The 24064-nt window shown below is 42.8% G+C and overlaps 1 protein-coding gene across 1 annotated transcript in view; it reads left to right on the top strand.

The window, feature by feature from the left end:
* Positions 1–23742, top strand: part of KIAA1958 (KIAA1958 ortholog) — a 53586-nt gene extending 29844 nt beyond the window's left edge. Inside the window, exons 2-3 of the mRNA XM_017816464.1 lie at positions 770–2037; positions 19048–23742. Coding sequence (XP_017671953.1) covers positions 882–2037; positions 19048–20093 — 2202 coding nt within the window. The 5' untranslated portion in view covers positions 770–881 and the 3' untranslated portion in view covers positions 20094–23742. The remainder of the gene's footprint in view (positions 1–769; positions 2038–19047) is intronic.
* The last annotated feature ends 322 nt before the right edge of the window (positions 23743–24064 follow it).

Raw genomic sequence — 24064 nt, 5'->3', positions numbered from 1 at the left:
CAGACCTTGCTGTGATCTTGTGATTGCCATGAAAATGGCAAGTGTTTTTCTTGAAAAATAAACAGTATGATTAAAAAAGCAAAATGTTAACTCTCAGAGCTCAAGGAAGGTTATGGCTTAAATCTTTCAGGTCCTTTGAGTTTTTCTTAAACCCTTGAACAGCTGATGATTATCAGTATAGCACAGTGAAGCGTGACCCTGTTTGATTCTCCCTTATATTGAAAACTCAAATTCAGGCCTTCACTTTGATGCCTCTCAAATTCAGTTGAAAAGGAGATGTTTGGTTCATTTGAGAAATGTTCAAAAATTACGTAAAATGTCATAATTTCTTCAGATCTGGTGTGTTTGAGTTGGTGCTTGATTGCCACCCTGGTGTTCAAGATTAATTGTATGTTTTAAGATTTTGTTTAATTTTAATTTCCTAGGTATGAAGACACAGTCAACATCTTTTGGGCTGCATTTATACTTTGTCAGAAATTTAAGCTTCAAATCATATTGCCACTGATACTGAACTGACTTGTTTGAAAATCTGTTTTATCTTCAGTTGTGTATTGCAAGGATGTTCCTTCCTTTGGGTTTAGGCTTTTTGCAGGCAGAATGAGGAATGTGGCTGCTTAAAAGCAGGTGAAGTTTTGAGAAACATGTTTTGAAGGGCATGAGAATGAGAGTGAAATGGATTTAGCTAAGCTTACAAATGTTTCATTTGCCTGTACAAATGTGGTTGTCCTTTGGGATTGCTGAAGAGTGGGATTTTGCTCTCTGTTTGCAGGTAAGCAGCAAGCATGAGCTTGGCAACATGCGACCATGAGTGCCAGGACCGTGTGATCTGAATTGCGTCTTCCACTGACTTCCCAGCACCGAGGTGTTGTTGATCCTGTGCTATGGAGGACTGCCTTCATACCTCCTCCGAAAACCTCTCCAAGCTGGTGAGCTGGGCCCACAGCCATGGGACCATCTGCAGCCTCATCCCCAACCTCAAGCACCTGCTTTCCGAGGGGGCCCATGGCAACCTGACGGCCATGTGGGGCTGTAGTGCTGGCCATGCCTACCACTGGCCCCTGGCTGCCACTTGCCGGGCTGGCTCCCAGGAGCGTGTCTGCTTCCAGGACAGCCGCAGCTTCAACTCGGACAGTCCCAGCATGCTGGGTGTGCCATCAGAGGCACAGGCCAGCCCCCTGGAGCGCTACCCGGGTCGGACGGGGAAGACCAAGCTGGATTGCACCCGCACTCGCGACTCCTGCGACTTCTCCTATTGCAGCGAGCCATCGGAGCTGGGTGAGCCTGTGGAGGAGTACGAGGATGAGGCCACTCTCTTCGACATGGTCTGTGAGTCCTCTGTCACCGACGAGGACAGCGACTTTGAGCCGCACCCCCACCGTGCCCCCGCCGGTCCCCGCAAGCGTCCGGCTGCCGGGCTGCCCACGGCTGCCCAGGCGCAGCCTGCTGATGAGGGCGGCAGTGACGTGCTCCTCAAGAAGATCAAGCAGGAGCTCCCTGAGGACTACTATATAGTGGCCAATGCTGAGCTGACTGCCGGTGCCGACGGGCCGGCCCTGGCCCTGACGCAGATGTCCAAGCCCAAGCCACAGCCCCCGGCCGGCCCCTCCTGCCTGGTACCCACCAGAGCTGTGCCCCAGCCTGTCCCCGGCCCCGACCCCGACCCCCAGCGCCTCTGCTCCTCCCCGCCCGGCCTGCCCCGCATGGCCCCACAGCGGCCGCCCCGGGGACCTCTGGCCTCCCCAGCACGGGGGGCAGGCAGTGGCCCTGTGGCTGCCCTGCAAGTGCCAGCCACCAGCTCCAATGCCACTACCACCACTGGGAAACCCATCAGCATCCCTCTCTCAGCGCTGCAGCTGCCTGGTCAAGAGGAGCCACCGGCTGCTGAGGAGACTCTCCCATCTGTCCCACAGCTGACTCCAGGTGGTGAGGTGGCTGGCTCGCCCTCGGTGAGTGCTGAGCCTGAGGTCAGCTCCAGCCAGCAGCAGTCTCATGCCGTGCCCACCACCACTCCCGAGGCAGTGGTGCAGTTGATGCCAGGTAGGATACTGGGCGGGAGGTGAGGGACAGCAGCATTTTGGGGGTGGTCAGCAGGCATGGCTCAGTGAGGGGGCAGCCTGGGAGGATGTGCTGCATTGCATCAGGGTCCTGCTGGCATATAAGTCAGTAGGTAGAGAACCTACACAGACTTGGAAGAGGATTTGGAAGACCTCAGCTGAGCAAAGACCATGAGGAAGTATACTGCAGCCACAGGGAGAATGCTTTTTTAGGTCCATTTTGGTTACACTTGTTTCATGGGAGAAAGCATGCAGCCACCTTGCTGTGTGCGTGGGTCAGGGAGGACATGAAACTCATGCACTCTTTTGATGAATGAGAAAGAAATGGTCTCATCCAGTGTAGCCTGGAGGTAGGGGGTCAGGTGTTGCCTTCACCCTGTCAGAAGAGTGACATTGGACATGGAGCAAAGAGGCACAGAGCACAAGGAGAGTACCAGAAGAGAGGTTTGCACTTCTGTAAATTATTAAACTATTTCCCTTGCCTGTAAATCAGAGCAGTCTGCAGAGATGAGTATTACTACAGCCTTAACCATGAAATTGATAACAATTTAAGCCATAATAAAATTAATTTTTTTTCCCTTTTCTTGGTGAGAGCACTCATGCCCCATGTCCATAATTTTTTCATCTCCAACTGCTGTCAGTGCACAAAGAACTGGCAAAACCAGATCAACATTATTGGATAAAGAACATGTTGAAACAGCTTACTTCTGCTGAATGATTATCTGATGTGCAGAATAACTAACTGTTAACTATAGGTCTTCAAGAGGGAGTGGAAATCTTTTTTGAGCAGATTTGCCAGCTCCCTCTTGATGTGAGTGCAGACAGTGCTCACTTTACTCTTATAGCTGATGAGTGGTGCCACTCTGGGAGGAGATGTGGGCAGGAGTGAGTTCTGCATGTGCTCCCTTGCTGATTCAGCCTTGGACTGTCTGATCAGAGTACAGCCAAACAATGAAGGGGGAAAACACTGCTTATATGCAGTCCTGGGCAGGTAAGCACTGAAAACAATGACTTTAACAGAGTGGATGATACTTCAACCTGGACATCCTGAGATCTGATTGAATGCTAGTAAAGCTATTAATTGGCAAGAACCTGCAGATCTTGTTGCCAGATGAAACAACAGACAAAGTTAAATACCGAGTTTTACTAAGTAAAACCCTGCTAAGCATTAGAAATTAGAAAGGATGGTAACTGTCTTAGTGATACCAAAGTATATTCTTCTTTGGGACCCATTTCTGCATGCCTGCATCTTTGAGATGTTTTTTTGCAATAGTCCTGTCATGTAGCATCCCTTGTGGAAATTCCCTTACAAAAATCCATCTGGTTTAGAATTGACTCTATTCAGCTAAATATGAGAGAGGTGGGATGCCTGACACCATTCAATCCAAATTGTGTGGTAAATCTATTTATTCTGCCTTCCTCAGTTAGTAGTCTGTCATTACTATATATAGTAGAGCTGGTTTCTACCAACGTGCCCTTGCAACTTGCTTAGTCTCAAACTTGCAATCTGGGACAACAGAATAGAAACCTAGGAAGAATTTTTTTGTGTTAGGTGTGTGTTATCTGGGAGAGTGATTTACTTTTAACAGATCCGTTAAAAAATCTAAAGTGTTTTTCCAGGTCCTCAGAAGCCAAACAAGATCAGCAGTTGTTACTGCTTAGGGTTAAACCTTAGAGGCATGCATGCAGCATTGCGTTTTCACTTTTGTAGAGTTTCAAGACCAGAGTTGGTCCATGTCTAATGTCTCACTGTTAGGACAAAGTGGGATTGCTCCTGGACAAATTTGCCCACTGCATAAATCGACCCTCAAAACCTTCTAGTGCATTTTCCAAAGACAGTGATGTGGTTCTCAAAGTGCTATCCAAATTCCACTTCAATCAGTTATGTTCTCTGTAGATAAATTTCTTGTGCTCTTCCAAAAATGTGTTACACAGTTCCTTTCCTGGTATAGTGTTGTTGGCATATGCTGTTACTCTGCTCAGTGGTAGTGGCATTTTAATGAGGGTAAAATGATTGACATATGACTAGAACTTGATACATGAGTGAAGTCTCCCATTTCCATAGAGCTTGCTCCTTTGGGAAAGAAGGGCTGGCATTAATAAATCTTCAAGTTGCAGAAAAGTAAGCAAATACAGAAAAGTGAATTTATTACAGATGCATAATTCTGCACAGCAGATTCTTGATAAAACATGGAGGTTTGAGTAAAGATTAGATTAGGGTAATTGCTTGTGTACAATGATTTCATTAGGTTGTCTCCTAACAAAGAGCAGTGTACTGGAAGTGGTTCATGATATGTAAAATTTGAGCTATATTGAACTACAAGAAGATGTTTATCTATCCTATGCAAAAATTTTCTGTCAGCTAGATATAAGGATGAGTATAATTCTTATGTAAAAAAAGTCAGGAACTAATTACATTGAAGAGCCTAGAGCTTTTATTATTTTATAGGCTCAGTGCCTGCTTGACAAACAAACAAAGGTTCAGTTGAAAGTAAGCAGGGAATTTAAATTCTCTCTTGTCCCCTCCAAAGTGTTGGTTAATTTTAAAATATGTGAGGCTTTGTTCCTGGTCCCATTAGAACTGATAGTATAAGGTCTAAGTAGGTGATATGGTTTGAAGCTGGCTCCCTGCCAAGTCTCCAAACCTTACCACCAGAAGTCTCCTCCCCCACCCCCAAACCTCAGGGAGAAGAGGGAGAAAAAAAACTAAGAAAAACCCGAAACGAGAGAGAGACAACCAAAGTGAGATATATAAATATATTTACACTTATATACAGTTAAAATATACAATTCCACAAGGGAAAGGGAAGGGGGAAGGGAAAAGGGAACAAAACTAAAATAAAATATATAGATATCCCAATTAGTGACCCAATATCTAACAACTAAAAGAGTTAGCAAAGAAAATAGCTCACTACTCTCCTGGGACAACTGAGAGTTGCTCCGGAATGATCGCCGGCAACCTCTGTCTCCCAAGGTCGACAAGGCCTAACCAGGCCTCGCTCCCCAACACGGCAGACTCAACAGCAGGGGACCTGCACCTCCAAGCCGCCTGAAGGAAAGAGAGCGAAGGCCTCTCCTCCTTTCTTCTTATAGCCTGGCTTACGTAAAAATCGTAGGGAATACTGGGTAAATCTGGACCCTTCCTTGGTTACAAACTGGTCACCAAGGAAGGCCTAGCCCAAACCACCACAGTAGGCAACTGGTAGTATAAGGTCTAAGATCTGTAGGACTAAGGCCTTAAATAAGTTATGATTAAAGGCTGCAGTCCAACCAGCACTTTGAGTTTTAGCTGAAGTAACATGTCCTTGCATTTGTACCAGCCACAGCTGATAGTTTTCATGCATGCTAATCTCATAGATCATGAAAGTTTGAGTGAGATTCTCCATGAAATCAAAAATCTTGATGATATATGTTAGCTTAGGCCAGTTTAAGAAACATTATGCTTTTGGACTAATCGCTCTTTCAAAGAGGGTTTTATTCCCCCTCTTTTACTCTCTTTTAAGAGTAAAAGGTTTTAATGATGGCATGGTGACAGAATGTATAAGCAGGGACCTTACAAAGATATTTTCATGTCTCAAAAGAGAGGTGGCATCCCAGTGAAAATTCAGTTAAGTTAGGCACTGATTTCTGTTGGGTTTAGGTGTCCATCTAAGCATTGTGGCATATACTGGATTATTTTTTGTTACATTTCAGCACTAATAAGTGGACATTTTTCTGTGAATTTTCAGGTCTTTCATTACCACTTTATTAGCAAAGCCTTCAAGAATATATGTATGTACTATTTAATCCTCCTTTTCTTTTTCTGGAAAAACTGAGAGGACCTGCATCTGTTAGGAGAGAAATTTTTTGCAATGATGGAGAGCAGGAAATTTCTGCAATTTCTATTTCCCAAACAGGCTCTTTTGTTCTTTGCTTTTGCTAACACTTGGTCTGCTTTTCTGTCTCCAAGAACCAGCAAAGGCAAGGTAGATCACATCAGTGGAGATTGAAGATGAGTAAGAAACATCATTCTTTAGGTTGCAGTACATACACTTAGAGAAATTAGTGACATTTTGATGTCTAAAACCAGAAATGGAAAAGATTTGGTGTTATTGCAGAAGGATATGGAGGAAGACAATGGCTCAGAGAAGGGCAGATCTTGTTTTATATGAAATAAGTTTTGATTCTCAGAGAGGCAGGACTTACTTTGCAAACAGAATTGCTGAAGAATTTAGGAAGAATACTTGCTTTTCACCTGAAAACTGAGGGTGAAGATGTGCTTTGTATTAACAAGAGAGTGCAGCAAGGTATCTCTGGTCCAACATTAGTCCAGCACTATAAATAGAAGAGCAAAGAGCTCCATGAAAAAAAAAGATATCAAATCCATATGTACAAACTGTGCAGAACACAAAGAGTAGTGAGATGCAAAGTGAAAAATCATCTAAATAAATTGACTAGGGTTGTTGCTTTTGTCAGAGATGTGGCAAATGATATTCTGTGATACCATCACAGTGCTACTCACTGTCCTGCCATCGTGGTTATTGAACAGTATCAGCATTTGAATGTGTGCCGTGGTGGATCCTGGTCTGTGGTGAGGGCAGTACTTAGCTTTGCTGGCTCTGATGTCTCTGCTCTGACATCCTCTCCATTCTTTTATTTTCTCTAACTGGTGTGTCAGAATGCCAGATAATTAGCTGATAATCAGCTTAGCCTGGTGACTTGGGCAAAGATCTAGTTCTGTTCCTGTGCTCTTGTCACAGGAAGGGGATTGCAGCCTTTCATAATTGGCATGTAACATGGTTTGACTCTTGCTCTGCTCTCAGTGAGGACATCTGTGTTGGTTCCAGGTGTTCATATAAGTCTCTGTCTGAACATGACCATTATAAAATGCAATACATCTGGGGTTGTCTGATATTTGTGTAGAGCTCTTAGGTGGAATATTTTAAGTATTTTTCTGCACTTTTCTTTTGTACTTCACATAGGGTTGCTGAAACAGAAAGGGAAAGGGACTTGATGGTTTAGGTCAGAGTACCTTCTGAGAGTGATTTTCCACTTTATAGAAGGTTGGTACTTCAGTAAATAAGCCTAAGGAAGTAATCACTCCCTTGTACTTGGCACTGGTGAGGCCACAGCTCAAATTCCCTGTTCATTTTTGGGTCCCTCACTCCAAGAAAGACCTTGAGGTGCTGAAGCAACAGAGGGCAACAGACCTGGTGAATGATTTAGAGCATAAGTCCTATGAGGAGTGGCTGAGGGAGCTGGGGTTGTTTACCCTGGAGAAAAGGAGGCTGACGTGAGACTTTATCACTGTCTTCAACTACCTGAAAGGAGGTTGTAGCCAGGTGGGGTTTGATGGCAGGCAACTACTGACAGTAACTGGATGTGTTCCTTTTGATCAAACTCAGGATGACTGTCAGTGACACTGTGGTCTGTTGTAGCTTTTCATTAACTAGGTCTTCATGATGGAAACATCACTTGAAACCATGAAACAATTGATTAATAGTATTTAATTAATTGCTTACTGCTTTACACTTCCAGGGGGAAATGAAAGAAGAAAGCTGGCTGTCTGTTTTGTTCATTGAAGGAAAAGATTTTCTCTGAACTATTCTACTCAAGGTCACAAAAAGCTCAATGTGCTGTATTACTGAATTATTTTAAGCAGGAAGCCCATACCCAAAGATCAAGCCTGTGAAAAATAAGACTGTTCATCTCTGATCCTTGAATATCTTGGTTCAGTTTTCTGTTTACACTCACCTCTCTCTTAACTGGGTATCTACCTAATCTCTGCTTTACTACAGTGACTGGTCGAGGATAGCAGTATGAATGAGCCACAGAAGCACTGATGTTTTTGTATGGAAGTAATTTCATTTTGTCCACAATTTGGAGCACTCTTCTGATTGTGATGGGCTGTGTCCTTTAGTCATGTTGGTGTGCCAGGTTATGGTTTGTTTGGTTTTTTCTATCCTTTACTCTTGGCAAATGGAACACTGCCACTTGTTTGGAACCTGATTTGTCTTACTGAGTATAAATCCAAGAAAACAGATTAACAAACGTGAAGACTGTTCGTGGCATTACAGCACAGCATTCATGCCTGCATGCTGATATACATTTTGCTTTTTGCTCACAGATTTCCATTTTATTTTTTCAGTCTGTATAAAGAAGTGGCTTTTTGCCTCTCCTTCCTGTCCTGTGAGTTGACACAGACCTCAGAAAACTTGGGCAAATAACTTGTCCCATTTACCATTCACTTACACAATTGTTAAATGCATCAGACTGCTTATTATGCTAGTGCATAATAAGATAGCCATATATACATATAACATACATCCACAATTTATCCATTAAACTATACCCCATGTCAACTCTTACGTTAATTCGTTTGTGTCAGTTTTGGTATGAACTCATTCAGTAGCAGGGGAACTGATTGTTCATGTCCTGTATAGAAGAACATTTTTATGGAATAACAGTACAATCCTGACAGGAAGACTTTGACCGTGTAAATACAGAAGAGAAATAATAACAATATTCTTAACAGCAGAGAGGTATTGTTATATATATATGCTCTCTGAGTAGCTAGACAACATTGAAACTCCTCATTTTATTTAAGGAGGCTTTATTCAAGTAGAGCTGCAAAATGTGGCTAAATATTTACTCAATGAAACTATGATTAATTTTAAACATTTATTCAAGGACAGAAATAAATCAGTTGTGCCATGAACAACAGTCTAATTCCTGATAAATATGCTTTTCTTATAGGTTTGTCTCCTCTCTGTGTAGAATTTCCAGCTGCTTCTGCACCTCTTGGTACTCCTTGTCCTGGCAAATGCTTGGACGTGCCATGGCTAATCGTGTGTGTGCACTGTGGTCTGCCAGGGTGTGTGAGCAGCTGCCTAGCAGAGTATCTAATGCCTGAGGTCTGTGGTCTTTCTGTAAGCTGGGATGTATTCCCAGCTTGTTGAGTCTCCCCCAGCCTTGTAAGACCTTTGCATCTTTGAACTTCCATCCCTTTCTAATATGATGAGAGTTGTGTTTGCAAAGGTTAAAGTAAAGTTCAAAGTCATCTTTTTTTTTTTTTTTCTGGAGTGTGATTAGGAGAGTACTCTCCGCACAGGCTCCAAACAGAAAAGCAGGCTAAAAGTCCGCCTTAGAAGCTGTTTCACTTGAAGTGTTGAACTTCATCCTCTCTGGAGAAGTGTGTAAAGAACTGGTCCTCAATACTGCTTTTCTGACCCAGTGAAGGCAAAGGAAATAGATGTTTTAAAAGTGTGCATGGAAATCAGTTTAGCACAAGGTTGTAAATTGTGAGCTCTTGTGGTAGTTTGAGCCACATTAGAAATCCAAAATCCAATTTCCAGGCTTCCCCCCACACCTTCCCACAATTTTTCCTAACACTGGAGAGAAACTTTCAGGCCAGAGGCTTCTATAGGGGAAGGGGGAAGTATATACATTTATTTACACAAATAAATACTATACAAACTAAAGGTAACTATATATATATATATATTATATTTCTATCAGTCCTTTTAAGCCCCTCCCTTTAACTTTAGTCCAGGAGAAGCCTTTTCAGGCTGCTGGGTAACGCAGTCTCTCTCGTGGGAATGTTCTGGGCCCCTGAACACTCCCTAACCAACCTTCAGCTGTTTGTTGCAGTTTTTCTTCTCACGAAGTCCAAGAAAGTAGCTTTGAGTCTGTTCTCCTCGGTCTGTGTCATTTCTGTTGTATGATCTCTCCCTCTCGGTCTCATACCTCGGTCCGTAGGCTGCTGCAGTGTAGTTCAGCTTATCAAGTGTCCTCTGAGTCAGTTTTCGGCTGCCCCTGGTAAGCTTTGGCGGGGCAACTCCCGAGCTCTTGGCCCATCTCCAGTTTCACCTGGGATTCTTCTCCGGAGCGTCAAGCCTCCTCCTCTGGCCCGTCTCTTGGCTCAGCTTAAATGCTGAGACTTAAAATCCACCCCCACCAGCCTAAATGCAGTGGGGGAGGAAAAAGCCCCCTAGCCTTGGCCACAGGCAGAGTTCGGTCCAGCTATACGCTGTCCCAAGCGTCCCGCAGCTGCAGGGGGGGAAAAGAGGGCCTAGCCTTCTCCCTTACCTCTCAGGTGCTGTGAATCTCTTCTTTCACAGCACACACTCCAAATGCTGCCTCTAACTCTGGCCTAGGCAGAGTTGGGGGCTGCAGGGCTCCCCTTCCCCCCTGAGAGGGAAAGAAGGAGCCCAGCCACCCCCTGGCCTTCTTCACCCACACGCAGCAGACACCAACAGAAACACAGCCACAGCTGGTGCTGTGATATATGATTTTGAGCAGAAGCGAACAACATGGATGGTGATTGTCTCTCCAGGGAGCACTGCCCTGGCACCCAATCACCTCTGAGCCCCCCCATCCCGAACTCTCAGGGGGGGCCAGTCTTAACCCATGACAGCTCTTCATAGAGTTTGTGCCCTTCATAGCCGCTTCACTCTGACTGGAGATTATGTAGTGAAAGGAAAGGTCTGGCTGGGCGAAATCACCAACAGAGAATTTCAGAAATAAAACTGCAAGGTCGGTAACAAGTCAGTTGGAGTACTTCGCTAAATTAAAGACGGGGATGAGAGAAAATATACTGAAATGCAGTTCTTTGGGATGTGTGTGCTGCTGTCTGTTACCAGAAGTAAATGGCACGAGCTGTCAACAGATGCTCTTACACCTGCAATAGATAGTTCAGCCAGAACAGAGAAGGGTAGCTTTTGATTCACTACCAATGACACTTTAATAAAATAGAGAAAAAAATGTCTGCAGTCTCTAATAAGCAATATATCAACCACGTACTGTCAGCTTGTGTAGAAAGTTCACAGTATGATTTATTATGTTAATTACAGTCATGTGGTCCTCATGCTCTTGAGTCTGCTCATATTCTCAGCTTGATTTAAGGATACTCTTTGGCCAAGACTTAAAGTGCAGCTTATTATGATTAATGTAATAAAATATTTATTACATTCTCCTTTTCTTTGTTTCTCTGCTTGCTACCCCAGTTAGACTGCCTCATTTGAAACACTGATATAAATTAAATTTCAGATGATGAGGATCTTCATCTGGTTTTAATTTCTCTCTTCAGTGTTATGTTTTTTTCACATCCTTTGTTCTTATTTTCTCTTCTCTCCCCTACATCTTTATTTCCCTCCCTATTTCCCAGCTCTGCTGCTCAGCTGCTGTCTAAAGTGAATCAAAAGCCAGCAAACTTCATAGCCCTGGCTCATCTCTCCAAGATCTCTTGCATTGCTTTCTCAAATACGCTTATTAAAGTTATTTCTTACATGCAATGACATTAAAACTGGTGGTAGGCTGTAGCTGAGAACATGCTAAGCCTCTGGTGATGTGGGGTGGAATGTTTTACATGTTCTACATTTACGTTCTCCTTAGAGAAGACTAAACTGCAATGCATGCTTGGGCCCAGTTTCTCATTCTTCTTCCACGGGGCTTGCAGAGAGGCACAAAATTCCACTGTGCCAAATTTTCCAAAATGCCATATAAATTTATACTAGTTATTTTGTGCAAACCAGCCCACTAGTTAAACTGTTAGCTGAGCAATCAGTGCTTCTGAGATCTGTATACACATCTGCAAAACTGGGTTTCTCTGAATGAGTAGAGGTGAACACCTTTCTGAAAATTTAAGCACTTAGCTTGGTTATGTAAGACATGGGGGTTTGCCATGAAAATCTGTATAATTTTTAAATTATAAGCTTAGTTCAACAAAGGAGGTGTGTCTCAGATCTTTACGGGTTTTTTCTCTCCGCATTTTTGTTTTTCTTGTTATTTTCTCTTAGCGGCTTATGAATCAAGTCATTGTATGCACGTGAATGTTGTTCAGTTGTGCCCTCTTCCACCTTCAAAACATATAATGACCTAGTCCAGTTTATCGCTACACTACTACAGAAGCATATACTTAGATACAAGGACTCCAGTCCAGAATGCACTTTTAATATGCTTTTTGGATTGGAAACTTATTTGGAAGAAAAACTGATACTCTGCTGAGGATGTGTATACAACACTTTCTGGAGTGGTGCCAAGCCAAGTCCTTTTGGAAAACAAGTGCATCACTTCTGCCATGCATCATCCAGCTTCCAGTTCAGAGGGTAGGTTAGGCAATCACAATCATTCCTTGAGTTCCTTCTGCCACAGAGCATGAAAGTAACTAACATACTTTGAAAGGGCAACATTTCTCTATATTGCCAAAAAGTCCTGGGTAAAAAAAGAATTTTATTTTCTAGAGTTAAATATGTAACCTGAAGAAAATAATTGGCAAAAAAATTCTCTTTTCTTTAGTCTTAAACTGAAACCAGTACTTTGAGTTTTCTAATGGTGTTAGCCATGAATTGTATGGAAACTATTAGAACATTATATGGCTGAATGCAAAGATGCATGCTCCACATAAAGCTGACATTAGCTTCACATTCTAGGTAATGTTTTGCCACTTATGAGCTCCAGCAGCACTTCAATTTCACGAAACTATCTGATTTATTTAACCTGAGCTCTGAAAAAAAGCAAACATGTTTTAGAAGTGAACATTTCTGAAGAAAGTTTAGGCAGTTATTTTGAAGCACATGGGGGTTTACATTTTTTTAAAGTTTTCTAATATTTTTGGGTTTGCAGTATTGAAAACTCTAAGTGCAACTTTTATATCCTGCACCTCTATGAAGAGTTGAGTCTCTGAATGTCAATTATATAAAGGTCCAAATAATTTGTTTTTATAACCCTCCTTTAAAGGTAATAGCTATGGACATAGGAGAGGGATGAGGCAGGGCAGGTAGACCTGAAGGTGGTTGCAGGCTAGGTTATAATCCAGGTGAAACAAGGCAGCTAAAATGACACACTCCAGTCCAGCTGTGAGCTGAGTATATTATGCCTGTGTATCACCTAAGTACCAGCTATATGAATTTCTTCTGTACTCTTGTAAAATACCTTTTGTTTCTGCTGTTCTCCGTAGTGTGCCCCAGGGAGCAGCTGTAGTGTCCTGCTGTGCAATGCTGCAGCATTGGGCAAACCTGGAGAGCTGGAATTGGTATATTTATTCCTGACAAATGGAGATGGAATCTGTGTAAATATCCCACGGTTGAGGCACAGAAGAAATAAATCCCATTTTGCATTGCAGCAATTTATGGTAGTGCATCTCAGAGCAGCTTTGAAAGGAGATAGGAAATTGCGTGGCCTCATGCCCCAGAGATGCCACTGTAAGTGTTCAGTGGAAGAAGTCAAATGCGAGGTAAAGATGGCATTCAACACTTCTCTTTTCCACTGTCCCTGAGGAAACCAAAACCAGACAACTAGATGAAGTGGAAATCATACTTTGAACAAATGAAAACATTTTTTTATTTAGAAAATGCATTTTTAGAATCTTTGTGCTGCAATGGCTCGTGTACAGTCAGGTGGAGAAGGAAGGAAGCCTTGTAGAAATCGAAGTCCCAAGAGCGCTGCTGTTTTGCACTGTTCATTGGTGATTTCCAGTATCCACTGCCTAAAAAGGGTGATCCAATCAGTCTTCATAGGAGGAGATAAATTCTTATTTGCTTGTCATAGCTACAAATTTCCTGGCATGTGAAGATCATGCAGTAGTCCCATTAAATGTGTATTTTACTGTTGGCTTTGCCAGCAGCCAAATTGCATCTCATATCTTTTCAAGCTGTTGTAGGAAGAAAGTAGTGAAAGTGAATGCAAACTGGAAACCAGCGCTAATATCTGAGAGAGCATCCACTTGTCAGACCACTGTATACCTTAAAAAAAATATACAGGTGACTAAACTTTGTTCTAGTGACTCAACTTCATGGAGACCGATGAATGAATATTCCCATGCTCATTTGCTTGCAATCTGTGTCTTTTTTTCTCTGACAGATCTAAAGCTTTTTAATTTTAGAGTAATAAAACACTTTGCTGATAATTTTTTTGGAGGAGGTCAGCTGAATAGAAGTGTAATTTTCTTTGTTAAAACCCATAAAATTTTCCCAAGTGTATATTAATAAATAAATTTTTCTCATACTACAGATTTTACATGCTGGTGAAAGCCTTTTCTGAAAATGTTAAACTACACAGAGCTTGATTTAATGTAGTGGAAACAGGGAAATTTAACCATTAAACAGTTTAAAGAATTTAGTAACAACATCAGATAGGTAGGGCAGCAATTCAAGAAAAATGCAGAAACACTTTCTTCTACTTCAGTAATCTGCATTTGACAAGGTTAGATCCTGTTATCCTTCAGAGCTTTGAAGCTGTTAGATGTCAAAAACTAATGAAAGTGTCCATCCAGTCACAGAGTTTTCCCCCCTCTTTTGACTCTGACTCACCAAGCTTAAGCTTAAAATTATTATGGCACAGGAAGTGCTTTATTTGACCTTAGGACTTCCTAGTGAATTGGTTATTGTTGGGTTTGAAATAATAACATTAAAAAATGCATATTTGTGACTTAAGCCTGTGACTGCTGCATGTGTACAGGAGTTGCCCCAAGGAAGTTAGTCTGTACCAGACAGTAGAAGTGCCAGAAATGTCATTCTCCAAATGTTTAGCTCTCCTTGTCTCTCAGTCTCATGATGTTTCTACAAATGCTTAGAGGCACTTCTTCTGGGGAGACCTTCTACTCTTACCCTCACTCTCACTTTTCGCAGTAAGGCAGGAGAATGGCCTTCACTGGGTTATTCCTGTGATATGGTGATAAACAGCTGTTGGCTTTCTAGGTTTTGCATGCAAGAAAGAGTACTGATACTCAAGGATGCTGTGGTATGACGGTGGCATTCAGCTGGTTCTGACAGGGAAGCAGTAGCATTGCTTCCAGGAGGGCATGTTTGTCAGAGGGTCACACAGCTTTTCCCCTCTATGACTTGACCAAACCTCCCTTGCACAACAGCGTGACCTCTGCTCACTGTGACTGTAGACTCGAGAGTCGTTTGCCTGCTGACAGTCTCTTGAAACAGGAGGAGATAGGAGTAAAGAAAGGTAGGAGCAGGCTGTGGTTTACTTGAACTTTTTTAGTGGGCTGCATATGGCCATCTCCCAGAGGTTGGCTATTGCTGCTTTCCGATAATTGCAGAACAGGGGCAACAGCCAACCTGCAAAGTCTGGGGAGTACTTAGCTCCAGCTAAGTATGTGTAGTGATATGGAGATATGTAGTGCTTTGTGTGTGATTAACTAGGCTTTTTCACTTGAATGAAAGCATTTTGGTGGAGGCAGGCCTGCTGCAGAAGCATTTTTTTAGTCTGGACACAAATTTGGTAGAGAAGACTTTGGCCAGAGATGTGATTACCACCAAAAAACCCACCTTACTTTTAACGTATGTCTGTGAAATCTCAGTGCTTACAACCCACAGAGTTTAAGACTGTTTGCAATAATAACTCAGGTTTGTGACTCCCACTATTCTTACAAATCTTCTCTGAACATCAATAATCTACATCTGTCTGTCATGAAAGCAAGAGCCTTTCCACCACCATATATAATTACAGATATGTCCTTTTCAGGGAATCCAAGTGTATGTATGTGTGCGAGCTGAATAAAACAACCCTGAGTTTGATAACTCTGCTGATAATATTAAGTCTTGGCTGCATTAAGATCAGATTATGAAAAGATCAGAAAACAGCTGTTTCTCTGTGGGAGAGACCATCTGATGGTTATGAGCTATCCTGGAACACTTGGCTCCCACTGGGTTGTCTGTTTAATCTCTCCAGGTCACTATCTCTTTGTCTTCGTTTAAAATGGAACATCTTAAATATTTGGCACATTTTGAAATTCAAAGTTGGAAGTTTACCCTGGATCCCACAGTAGGGTGGGTTATACTGGCTTTTTCTGCCACATTCTGGTTTTCTTGGAAATAATAACTCTGATGTGGGATCAGATAGGAAACACAAAAGCTCCAACCAGGTCCTTTGTGCAGTGATGCAGCTGAGGGGGCAGGACCTCAGGAAATGCATCTCCAAGTCAATTTATTTTTTCATGTTTCTGCTGTAGTCTGTAAAACAGGTAACAGCACTACCAGCTCCAAAGGGTGCACTATGACAAGGAAAAGGAATTAAGAATAGCGTGTCTTGATAGATCAATGATAACAATTATTTTTGGTTGGTTGGTTCTGACCATCTTACTAGCTGAGAGTATTCCTAAAGCCTAGCAACAGACACCTACAGAAGATTTATAAGAAAGGTGCAAGCATATATAACACCTCCCCATTCTCCTGTCTCCTATCAATTTGCAGCTCAGGCCTTTCTGATACAGAGGTGTTCCCTTGCATTGAGGAGGGCTTTGTGACTTGTTTTTTATGCTTTTACCCAGTTTTGGAACCCATGCAAACTGAAGAGTTGATGATGCAGTTGATGGTGAGCAGTGGAGGTCCTCAGGTTTATGTTTGCAGTAGTCAAGGAAGTAATGTAGATCCTCACCAGTGTTTTCAGTAGTTTCCACCAGGTCCACAGCACATTAAAAAAAAATTACAAAAGAACTTTTGGTCTCTATTCAGCAAGATGCAGCAAAGTGAGAGAAAGCAAATGTCTGGGAACTGTTACACTGGAAACTCCCTGCATTTGTGCCATGCTATGACACATCACCAATACTTGAGTGGTCTCATAGGAAGAGAATAATCCACTGCTACCATTGCAACCTGGATTCAGAGCCAAAGTAGAGGTAGAACTCTTCTGATGTAGCTGCATGAGAAGCTGACCCCATTATTTTTTAGCATTTTCCACCTGCCTTGTGGAGTAACACACACCACACCACAGCACTGCAGGAATACAATGTTTCTGGGGTACTGTTTCACTCATGTAACTTTAATTCAGCCTGGGTTTTATAGCTGTTAGCTGCAGATCGGGCAATTTCCTTTGCAGATTAAGGAAAGATGCTGTAACATAAATGACTGACTGGGTGTCACTGCTGTGTTGTGACAGGCTATCCTCTAAGAAGTAGTGATTGATGACATGTATAAAACTGAGCCATTATATGTGGTGTTTATATTGAAATAGTACTTAACATGTGGGCTGTCAGTCAAAGCACTGATTACTTACACAGTTCTATAAGTGGTGGTGGGTGCAGTGAACAACATACTAGATTAAATGTTTGGTTTGGAGCTTTAAAGAGGGTTGTCTCTTTGTTTCCAGCCTGCATCTAGCTGTATTAAAAGGACCTATTCTGTACATTGCCTAAAGCATGAGACTTCACTGCAGGATGCTAGGAGGTCTTTTTGATGCTGACATCAGTATTAAAACGAGTTTCTGAATCAGGCTGGTGACCTTTCTTTTCCCCGTTGAGCACAGATCAAGCCCTGTGCTCTGTGGCAGCATTTTTTCATGTCTGCAGAAGCCCCCAAAGGCCTCATCTGCAGATGCTTACTTTTCTGTGCTTTGCAGAGGATTTGAGGACCCCTCTCAGCAGGTTTCCCTAAGCGCTCTGGGTGTGGCAGACGCTTTGCAGTGAAGACACAGGACCCGTTTCTGTTCTGCTGGGAAGTCCTAGGGCAAGTCACTCTCCATGCCTCTCTCTGCAGGTGTGGTATGGAGGTGATGGGGTGAGCTTTCTTGAGAGTCAGTCTGTAGATGTGTGGGAGGAGAAGCTGTCCAGCATGCACCAATGTTTCTGCACCACATGAAACACTGCAGGTGGGCTAGGGAGGGAGAATGGGCTACTTTCCTTTCCCTGCTGCCTCCTCCTCTGTTAAGAGGCTTGAAGGGAAGATGAGGAGCAAGTGTCTGAGCCCTGGTGCAAAGCCATGGGTGTGCTACATGGCCTGACATAAGCTTGGCCTGAATGACAGAGAGGCAATGGGAACTTAACCTGGTCTCATACTGCTTTGCTGTGTGTATCTTGGGTGGGAAACACCTGGTGAGTGTTACTATGGCACTGTTAACAGGACACCAAAATGTTTGGGTTTTGCAACAAAACAGAACAAAAAAGAACTTGCTTTTTTAAGTAGAATAACTGGATTTTTCCTTCTTTGCATTTGCTGTTACTTTTCTAAAACCATGAAAGTTTATCACATTCAGAGTGACAGTTCCACCTGTGTGCTTGTAAGCTGCATCCCTGTGCAAACAGATATTTTCCTTATGCCAAGAAAACAGTCCTTAAGAACACACATCACTTATACTTAAAGGCTTTTCCTTTTTATGCTTATTTTATGATCAGCCAGAAAATCAGCTGTCAGTAACACCTATCACAGTGGTAGCATCTGAATATTGTGTTTTGATATGCCATTGATTATAAGGATCCTTGAGTATAGCCTAAGGATCTTTGAGTATAGCCGTAGAGAGCAATATCAAGCTGTTTCCAGAATTTGATTTTTCTGCAAAATGAAAAGAAATTGTCACAATTGTAATTCCACTGTCAAGGTACAGTTTGATTACACAGAGAGACTATATAATCATGTGTTTGATCCATATCTTCAGATGTAAACATATTAACTATGTTTTTTTATTCTTGTCCATTTGTAAATTGCACATTGCTCTGTAGTAATTTAAACTGTCAACACCTTTGTTAGGATGTGCTGCATTATTTTGTACTGTACATTTCTGGCTATATTTATTTAGCTCTTTAAATATGTGCCTGATTAAAGATAAATATTACTGTCATAAATACAATGCTTTAGTATTTTTTTGTAGAAAACAAAATGAAACCAGTACAACCTCTGGTTTCACAAATGAAACAATTCAGAATGTGTTTATTACTGAGACTGAGCTGTGCACACAGCATTGGGATCTACAGAAAATCCTTCTGCCTTGCATTTGTTCTAAAAAGCAGAGTACCTGTAATCTCAATGTTTTCAACAAATCTCCACGCACAAAACTGTGCCCCAGTGTCATGAGGATCTCACTTTAGTTTTATATCATACTCTAGTACATCATTTGTGAAACTGAAGTTGGCTTTTCAGACATGTGACAGGTATGTAAAGATGTTTTCCGGTGCTCTTTGTGAAATTGATTTTAATTTTTTTCCCTTTTTAAGGAGATTTGTTTAGGGGAAAAGCACATCACACAAACTCACTGCTTTTGCTTTCTTTTGTCTGTCCCATTCTTCTTCTTCCAGACCAGGATGAGAGAGCAGCAGAGCTCAGCAGAGAGCAGAATGAGAAGACCATTCGCAGCACACAGACAGCTCTCCGCAATTTCCGAGAGTTCCTGATCTCCAAGTACCCCTCTGAGACCCGTGAGATCTATGTCATTCCCTGCAAAGAGCTTGATGCCTACCTTGCTTCCTTCTTTGTGGACGCCAGACAAAAGGATGGGTCTGAATATGAGCCAAACAGTCTGGCCAACTATCAGTGTGGACTGGAACGGTATCTCAAAGAGCACAGGTATGGATACAGTATTACGAGGGATAAGGAGTTCAAGAGGTCCCAGGAAGCTCTAAAGCAAAAGCAGATAGAGCTGAGGTGTAAAGGAAAAGGAAACAAGCCACACAAATCCATGAAGCTCACTTTTGCTGATGAACTTATCCTGCGCAAAAGAGGCTTATTGAGCCGGTACAATCCTGAGGGGCTGCTGAACCTAGTGTGGCTAAACAACACTAAGGCCTTTGGACACTGCACGGGTTTCCACGGGTCTACCCTCAAGTGGGGAGACATCCGGCTGCGGGTGACAGAGACTGGGTTGGAGTACCTGGAGTGGATGGGGCCAGACAACGGAGACGTCAGTGCCAAGAGCAAGAGAGGTGGGACGGACTCCCGGGTGTATGCCACACAGCACTCCCCCCAGACCTGCCCCGTGCAGGACTACAAGGAGTATGCCCAGAGGCGCCCTCCGGCCATGCGCTACGAGGATGCGCCTTTTTACCTGTCCATCAAACCCGTCGTCAACTTGGCCGCGCTTCACTGGTACAACTGCCAAGCCCTCGGGAAAAACAAGCTTGCCAAGATGGTAAAGACGATGTGTGAGAAAGGCAACATCCCCGGCCGGAAGACCAACTTCAGTGTCTACCAGAGCTGTAGCACCCTCTCAGAAGCACAGAGCAACCAGCTGGTGCTAATCTGCAATAACTTGAGCCAGCAGGCAGCCCAGTCCATGGCAAGCCACTCCAATACCGGCAACTTCATAGTGTCAGCATCCTATGACTCTTCATCTGACACGGCCTGAAAGAGGGATATGACCTGAACACTTTTTTCTTTTCCTTTTTGTTTCAAACATTGAATTTGTGCTCAATAATACACATCAACTGTGATTGTACACTATTCCCCCCCATAGCCCTCTCTCCAGTGTTAAATCACTTTATAAGAATATATAAATATATAATATATTTTTCTTTTTGCAAATAAGTCAACAGAAATAGTTTAGTATTACTAACATAGTATTTATAGTGTTAATACAAAAATGAAAGGTACTTATGGATTCTAATATAAATGCAGATTTTAAAAGGATAAAAATGGTTCTCAGGCAACACAAGATAAACTGAAAATACCCTCTGAAAATACCATTTTTAACATACATATATTAGTGAGTGTAAATCCCCAGAGAGGCTTACGTAGCAATTCTGTTTCAAAGCATTTTTTCAACTTGGTATTTTAACATGGCCTCCCACTTGGAGGAGACAGACTTTACACTGGCTGCTGCTTCTTACCTGCTGGCTTATTCTTGATCAGCAAGACCAAGAAATAAGAAATACATCAATGTAAGTTCACAAAACCATTTACAGCATTTTTTGTCTGTTTTTTATTATGTTTTCTGAGGCTCATTTGTGCTAAAAAAATCCTGAAGTCAGCTAAAAGCTATTTTTAACTTTTGTTTTTGTTGATTTTTTTTTTGGATCAGAAATGTTGCTAGTTTTTAGACTAAAAAGTGTTGTTCTCAACAATATGCAAAAGTATAATGACAAAACCACTGTCATACACATAATTTTATCTCTCTAGGCATAGGTTGTTAGTATTTTGTCACTGTGTGTACATAACATAAAATCTATTGACTCAGAGCAGTCTTTCAGTATTCTGGGAAATGCAACAGTGCAGAAAAATCCGCAGTCTTATCCCAAAGTGTACAGAAAAATCGCATCAAATATGTCTTTAGCCATCATTTGAAATCCACCAAACAATAGAGAGTGGGACAATAATTTCTACAGAATTAAAAAATTTTATAGAGAATTTAAAAGCTGGCTAGTTTTAAGAGCTGAAATACAGATTTAAATTGGCTACACATCATCTATTTCCATTGCAGACAATGTAAAATGTGCATATGAATCTGAAGGCAGAGTTTGGTCCTTAAAGCCTTAAAATAATGAGTGCTGCTGTTCCAACATCTGACTTTGCAATATGATTGTTCTTCTCCAAGTATGGGCAAAATACTAACAAATTCACTATTTCAGTGAATGATTATAGTTCTTGACCTTTAAAATTATGAATGGTACTTTTCAAGTAAATAAGCTTAAGTTTAAGTTCCACAAGGATGTGCTAGGGCTATGATGAGGCTTTAGACAAGTCTGCTGGGGTGATCTGCCTGCTGAAGTCAATGAAAGAGTCAGCCTCAGCTGACTTCCCCTGGGTGTTGGATCAAACTATTACTGAGGGGTTTTCTTGTTTTGAGATTCTTAATTGTTGTGTTTCTTTATGTTTGTTTGTCTTTATTTCTTCACATTCCTGCATATCCTTCATATTCTTTAGATCTGCAACTGTGCAATGACTTTAATCATCACTAATTCCAAAGAAAAGGTGAAACAAAAGTAGCAAATAGAAATAACCCACCTGGCACCCAAAAGCTCTTTTCTGTGTTGCTAGGATGAAATGTTCCTGTGTGTGAGGGAGATGGCAGAATGTCTGCACCTCACTTAAGCCTTACTGAAGGTCTGATCTGGGGATGAAATAGATAGCAGATGTGCCACTGGAAAGTCTTAAGAGCAGAGATTTCCACTATAATAAGTATCTGTCCTCCCAGGAGCTTTGTGCGGGTGACACAAGCTGGCTCTTATCTCTTTGTTCTCCACATGTAGCAGGGCTGGTACAAAGTCTGGGCTTCCTATATGCCAGCTGTCCTGGAGTCTCGGCATGCCATGGCAGTGTAACCCCCAGCACTACAGCCTCCCATTTACTGGTCACTGTCTCTCGGGGCTGTAGGGTAGGCAGTGGACTGGTGGGCACAAGCAGTCACTCGTATTGCAGAGCCATCATTTTGTAACTTGGTTTTGGAATTTGAGACCAAATTATGACACTACTGAAGTGACTGCAAGCTGTGTCCATGATTTTCAGTGCCATGGCAACTCTGACTTGTATGTAAAGGAGACAGAAGCACAAAAAGGCTTAAGGTGAAGGACAGCTGTCCAGTTTCCAGATGAGGTGAGACATCTGATTGCTGTTTGCACTGCCTTGCCTTTCCACAGTAGTGCTTTTAATGTGATATAGATAAAAATAGTTTTGCAAGGCCTGTGCTGCTCTCTGTGGAATTTCTGTGCTGTTTTCCACTGAGGACTCATGCAGCTGCTTAATATGTGCTGGAGTGCAGAAAATCCCATGCCAAGGAGCTCTCTAGGGGTGCCAGGTGAGAGTTCAGCCACGGAGCCTGCCTCTAGGAAAGTCTGGTCTCTGTTTCTCCCCCATTGGCACTCATCTCAGCACTTCCAGTGGCAGCTATTGCAGGATATGACCCACTTCCCTACATTTCCTTTCCCGTTCTGCAATATGGGGATGGGCATCAGCTGGCCTTGGTGGAACAGCAGATCTCCACTTCCCACCTCTCCTCCCCTGCCCAACAGCCCCTCTTCACTCCGAGGAGCAGATCACAGGCTGTGCATGGGCTATGCTACAAGCAGACCTTTGAAGTGCTACTTCACATCAGTGCTGAAATTCAACCCCAACACAGACCTCAGAAGAAAGAAGACTGGCACTGTTGAGTCTTGAACAGGAAGGTCATAAGAAGCATTTCCTATGACTTTGTAATTCCACATGCTGCCGAAGTTGTTGATTACCAGAGTATTAGGATGGTTTGTGATGATGTCCAGGACATGCACTGGGTAAGGCAATGTCTCTGATACCCTTGACTTAGGAGGGCACATCAGCAGCCTTTTCTTGTCTGTTTGGGGGATAAGCTGTGGAGTATCTATGCTTATTGTGATAGTCTTGATATTATCACAAGGAAGGCCGAGGCCCAATTGGAATTGAATCTGGCCAAGGATTTCGATGGCCTGAAGGGCTTCTTCAAATAAATCAAAAACAAAAGGAAAACTAAGGATAATGTGGGCTCGTTAATAAATAGAGGGGTCACCTTGATAACAGAGGATACAATTACTGAACACCACCTTCGTGTTGGTCTTCACTGACTGACAAGACCAGCCCTCAGGAATCTCTAACCCAGGATACCAGGGTAAAGGAATGTTGGAAGTCAAGGAGGATTGGGTCAGAGAACACCTAATCAAACTTGACGTCCAAAGTCCATGGGCCCTGATGGAATACATCCATGAGTGCTGAGAGACGTCACTGTGCAGCCCTTCTGAAGGATCTCGACAGGCTGGAGAGATGGGCAGAGATGAACTGTCTGAACTTCAACCAAGGCAAAGACAGGGTCCTCACCTGGGGAAGAATAACCCTACACACCAGCACAGGCTGGGGGATGACCTGCTGGAAAGCAGCTCTGTGGAGAAGGACCTGGGGGTCTTGGTGGACATGTAGGTGTCCATGAGCCAGCAGTGTGTCCTTGTGGCCAAACAGGCCAGTGGTATCTTAGGGAGCAATAGGAAGAGCATTGCCAGCAGGTTGAGGGAGGTGATCCAACTCCTCTGCTCAGCCCTGGTGAGGCCTGACCTGGAGTGCTGTGTTCAGTTCTGGGCTCCTCAGTACTCCTGGAGCAGGTCCAATGGAGGACAACAAAGATGATTAAGGGACTGGAGTATCTCTCTGACCACACACTGGGACAGATTGCCCAGAGAGGTTGTGGGCTCTTCCTCACTGGAGATGCCCAAGAACTATCCGGGCACAATTCTGTGCTATGTGCTCTAGGATGGCCCTGCTTGAGCAGGCAGGTTGAACCAGGTGACCCACTGTGGTCTCTTCCAACCTGACCCATTCTGTGATTCTGTGATTATAGGAGAAGTTTTTTCTGCTTTGTGGTATGTCTTGTAATTCCAACTT

Source organism: Lepidothrix coronata, unplaced genomic scaffold, assembly GCF_001604755.1.
Source record: "Lepidothrix coronata isolate B3197 unplaced genomic scaffold, Lepidothrix_coronata-1.0 Scaffold55, whole genome shotgun sequence".
Classification (NCBI taxonomy): domain Eukaryota; kingdom Metazoa; phylum Chordata; class Aves; order Passeriformes; family Pipridae; genus Lepidothrix; species Lepidothrix coronata.
Note: the sequence above shows the minus strand (reverse complement) of the source record. Positions and strands in the feature narration are given on the sequence as shown.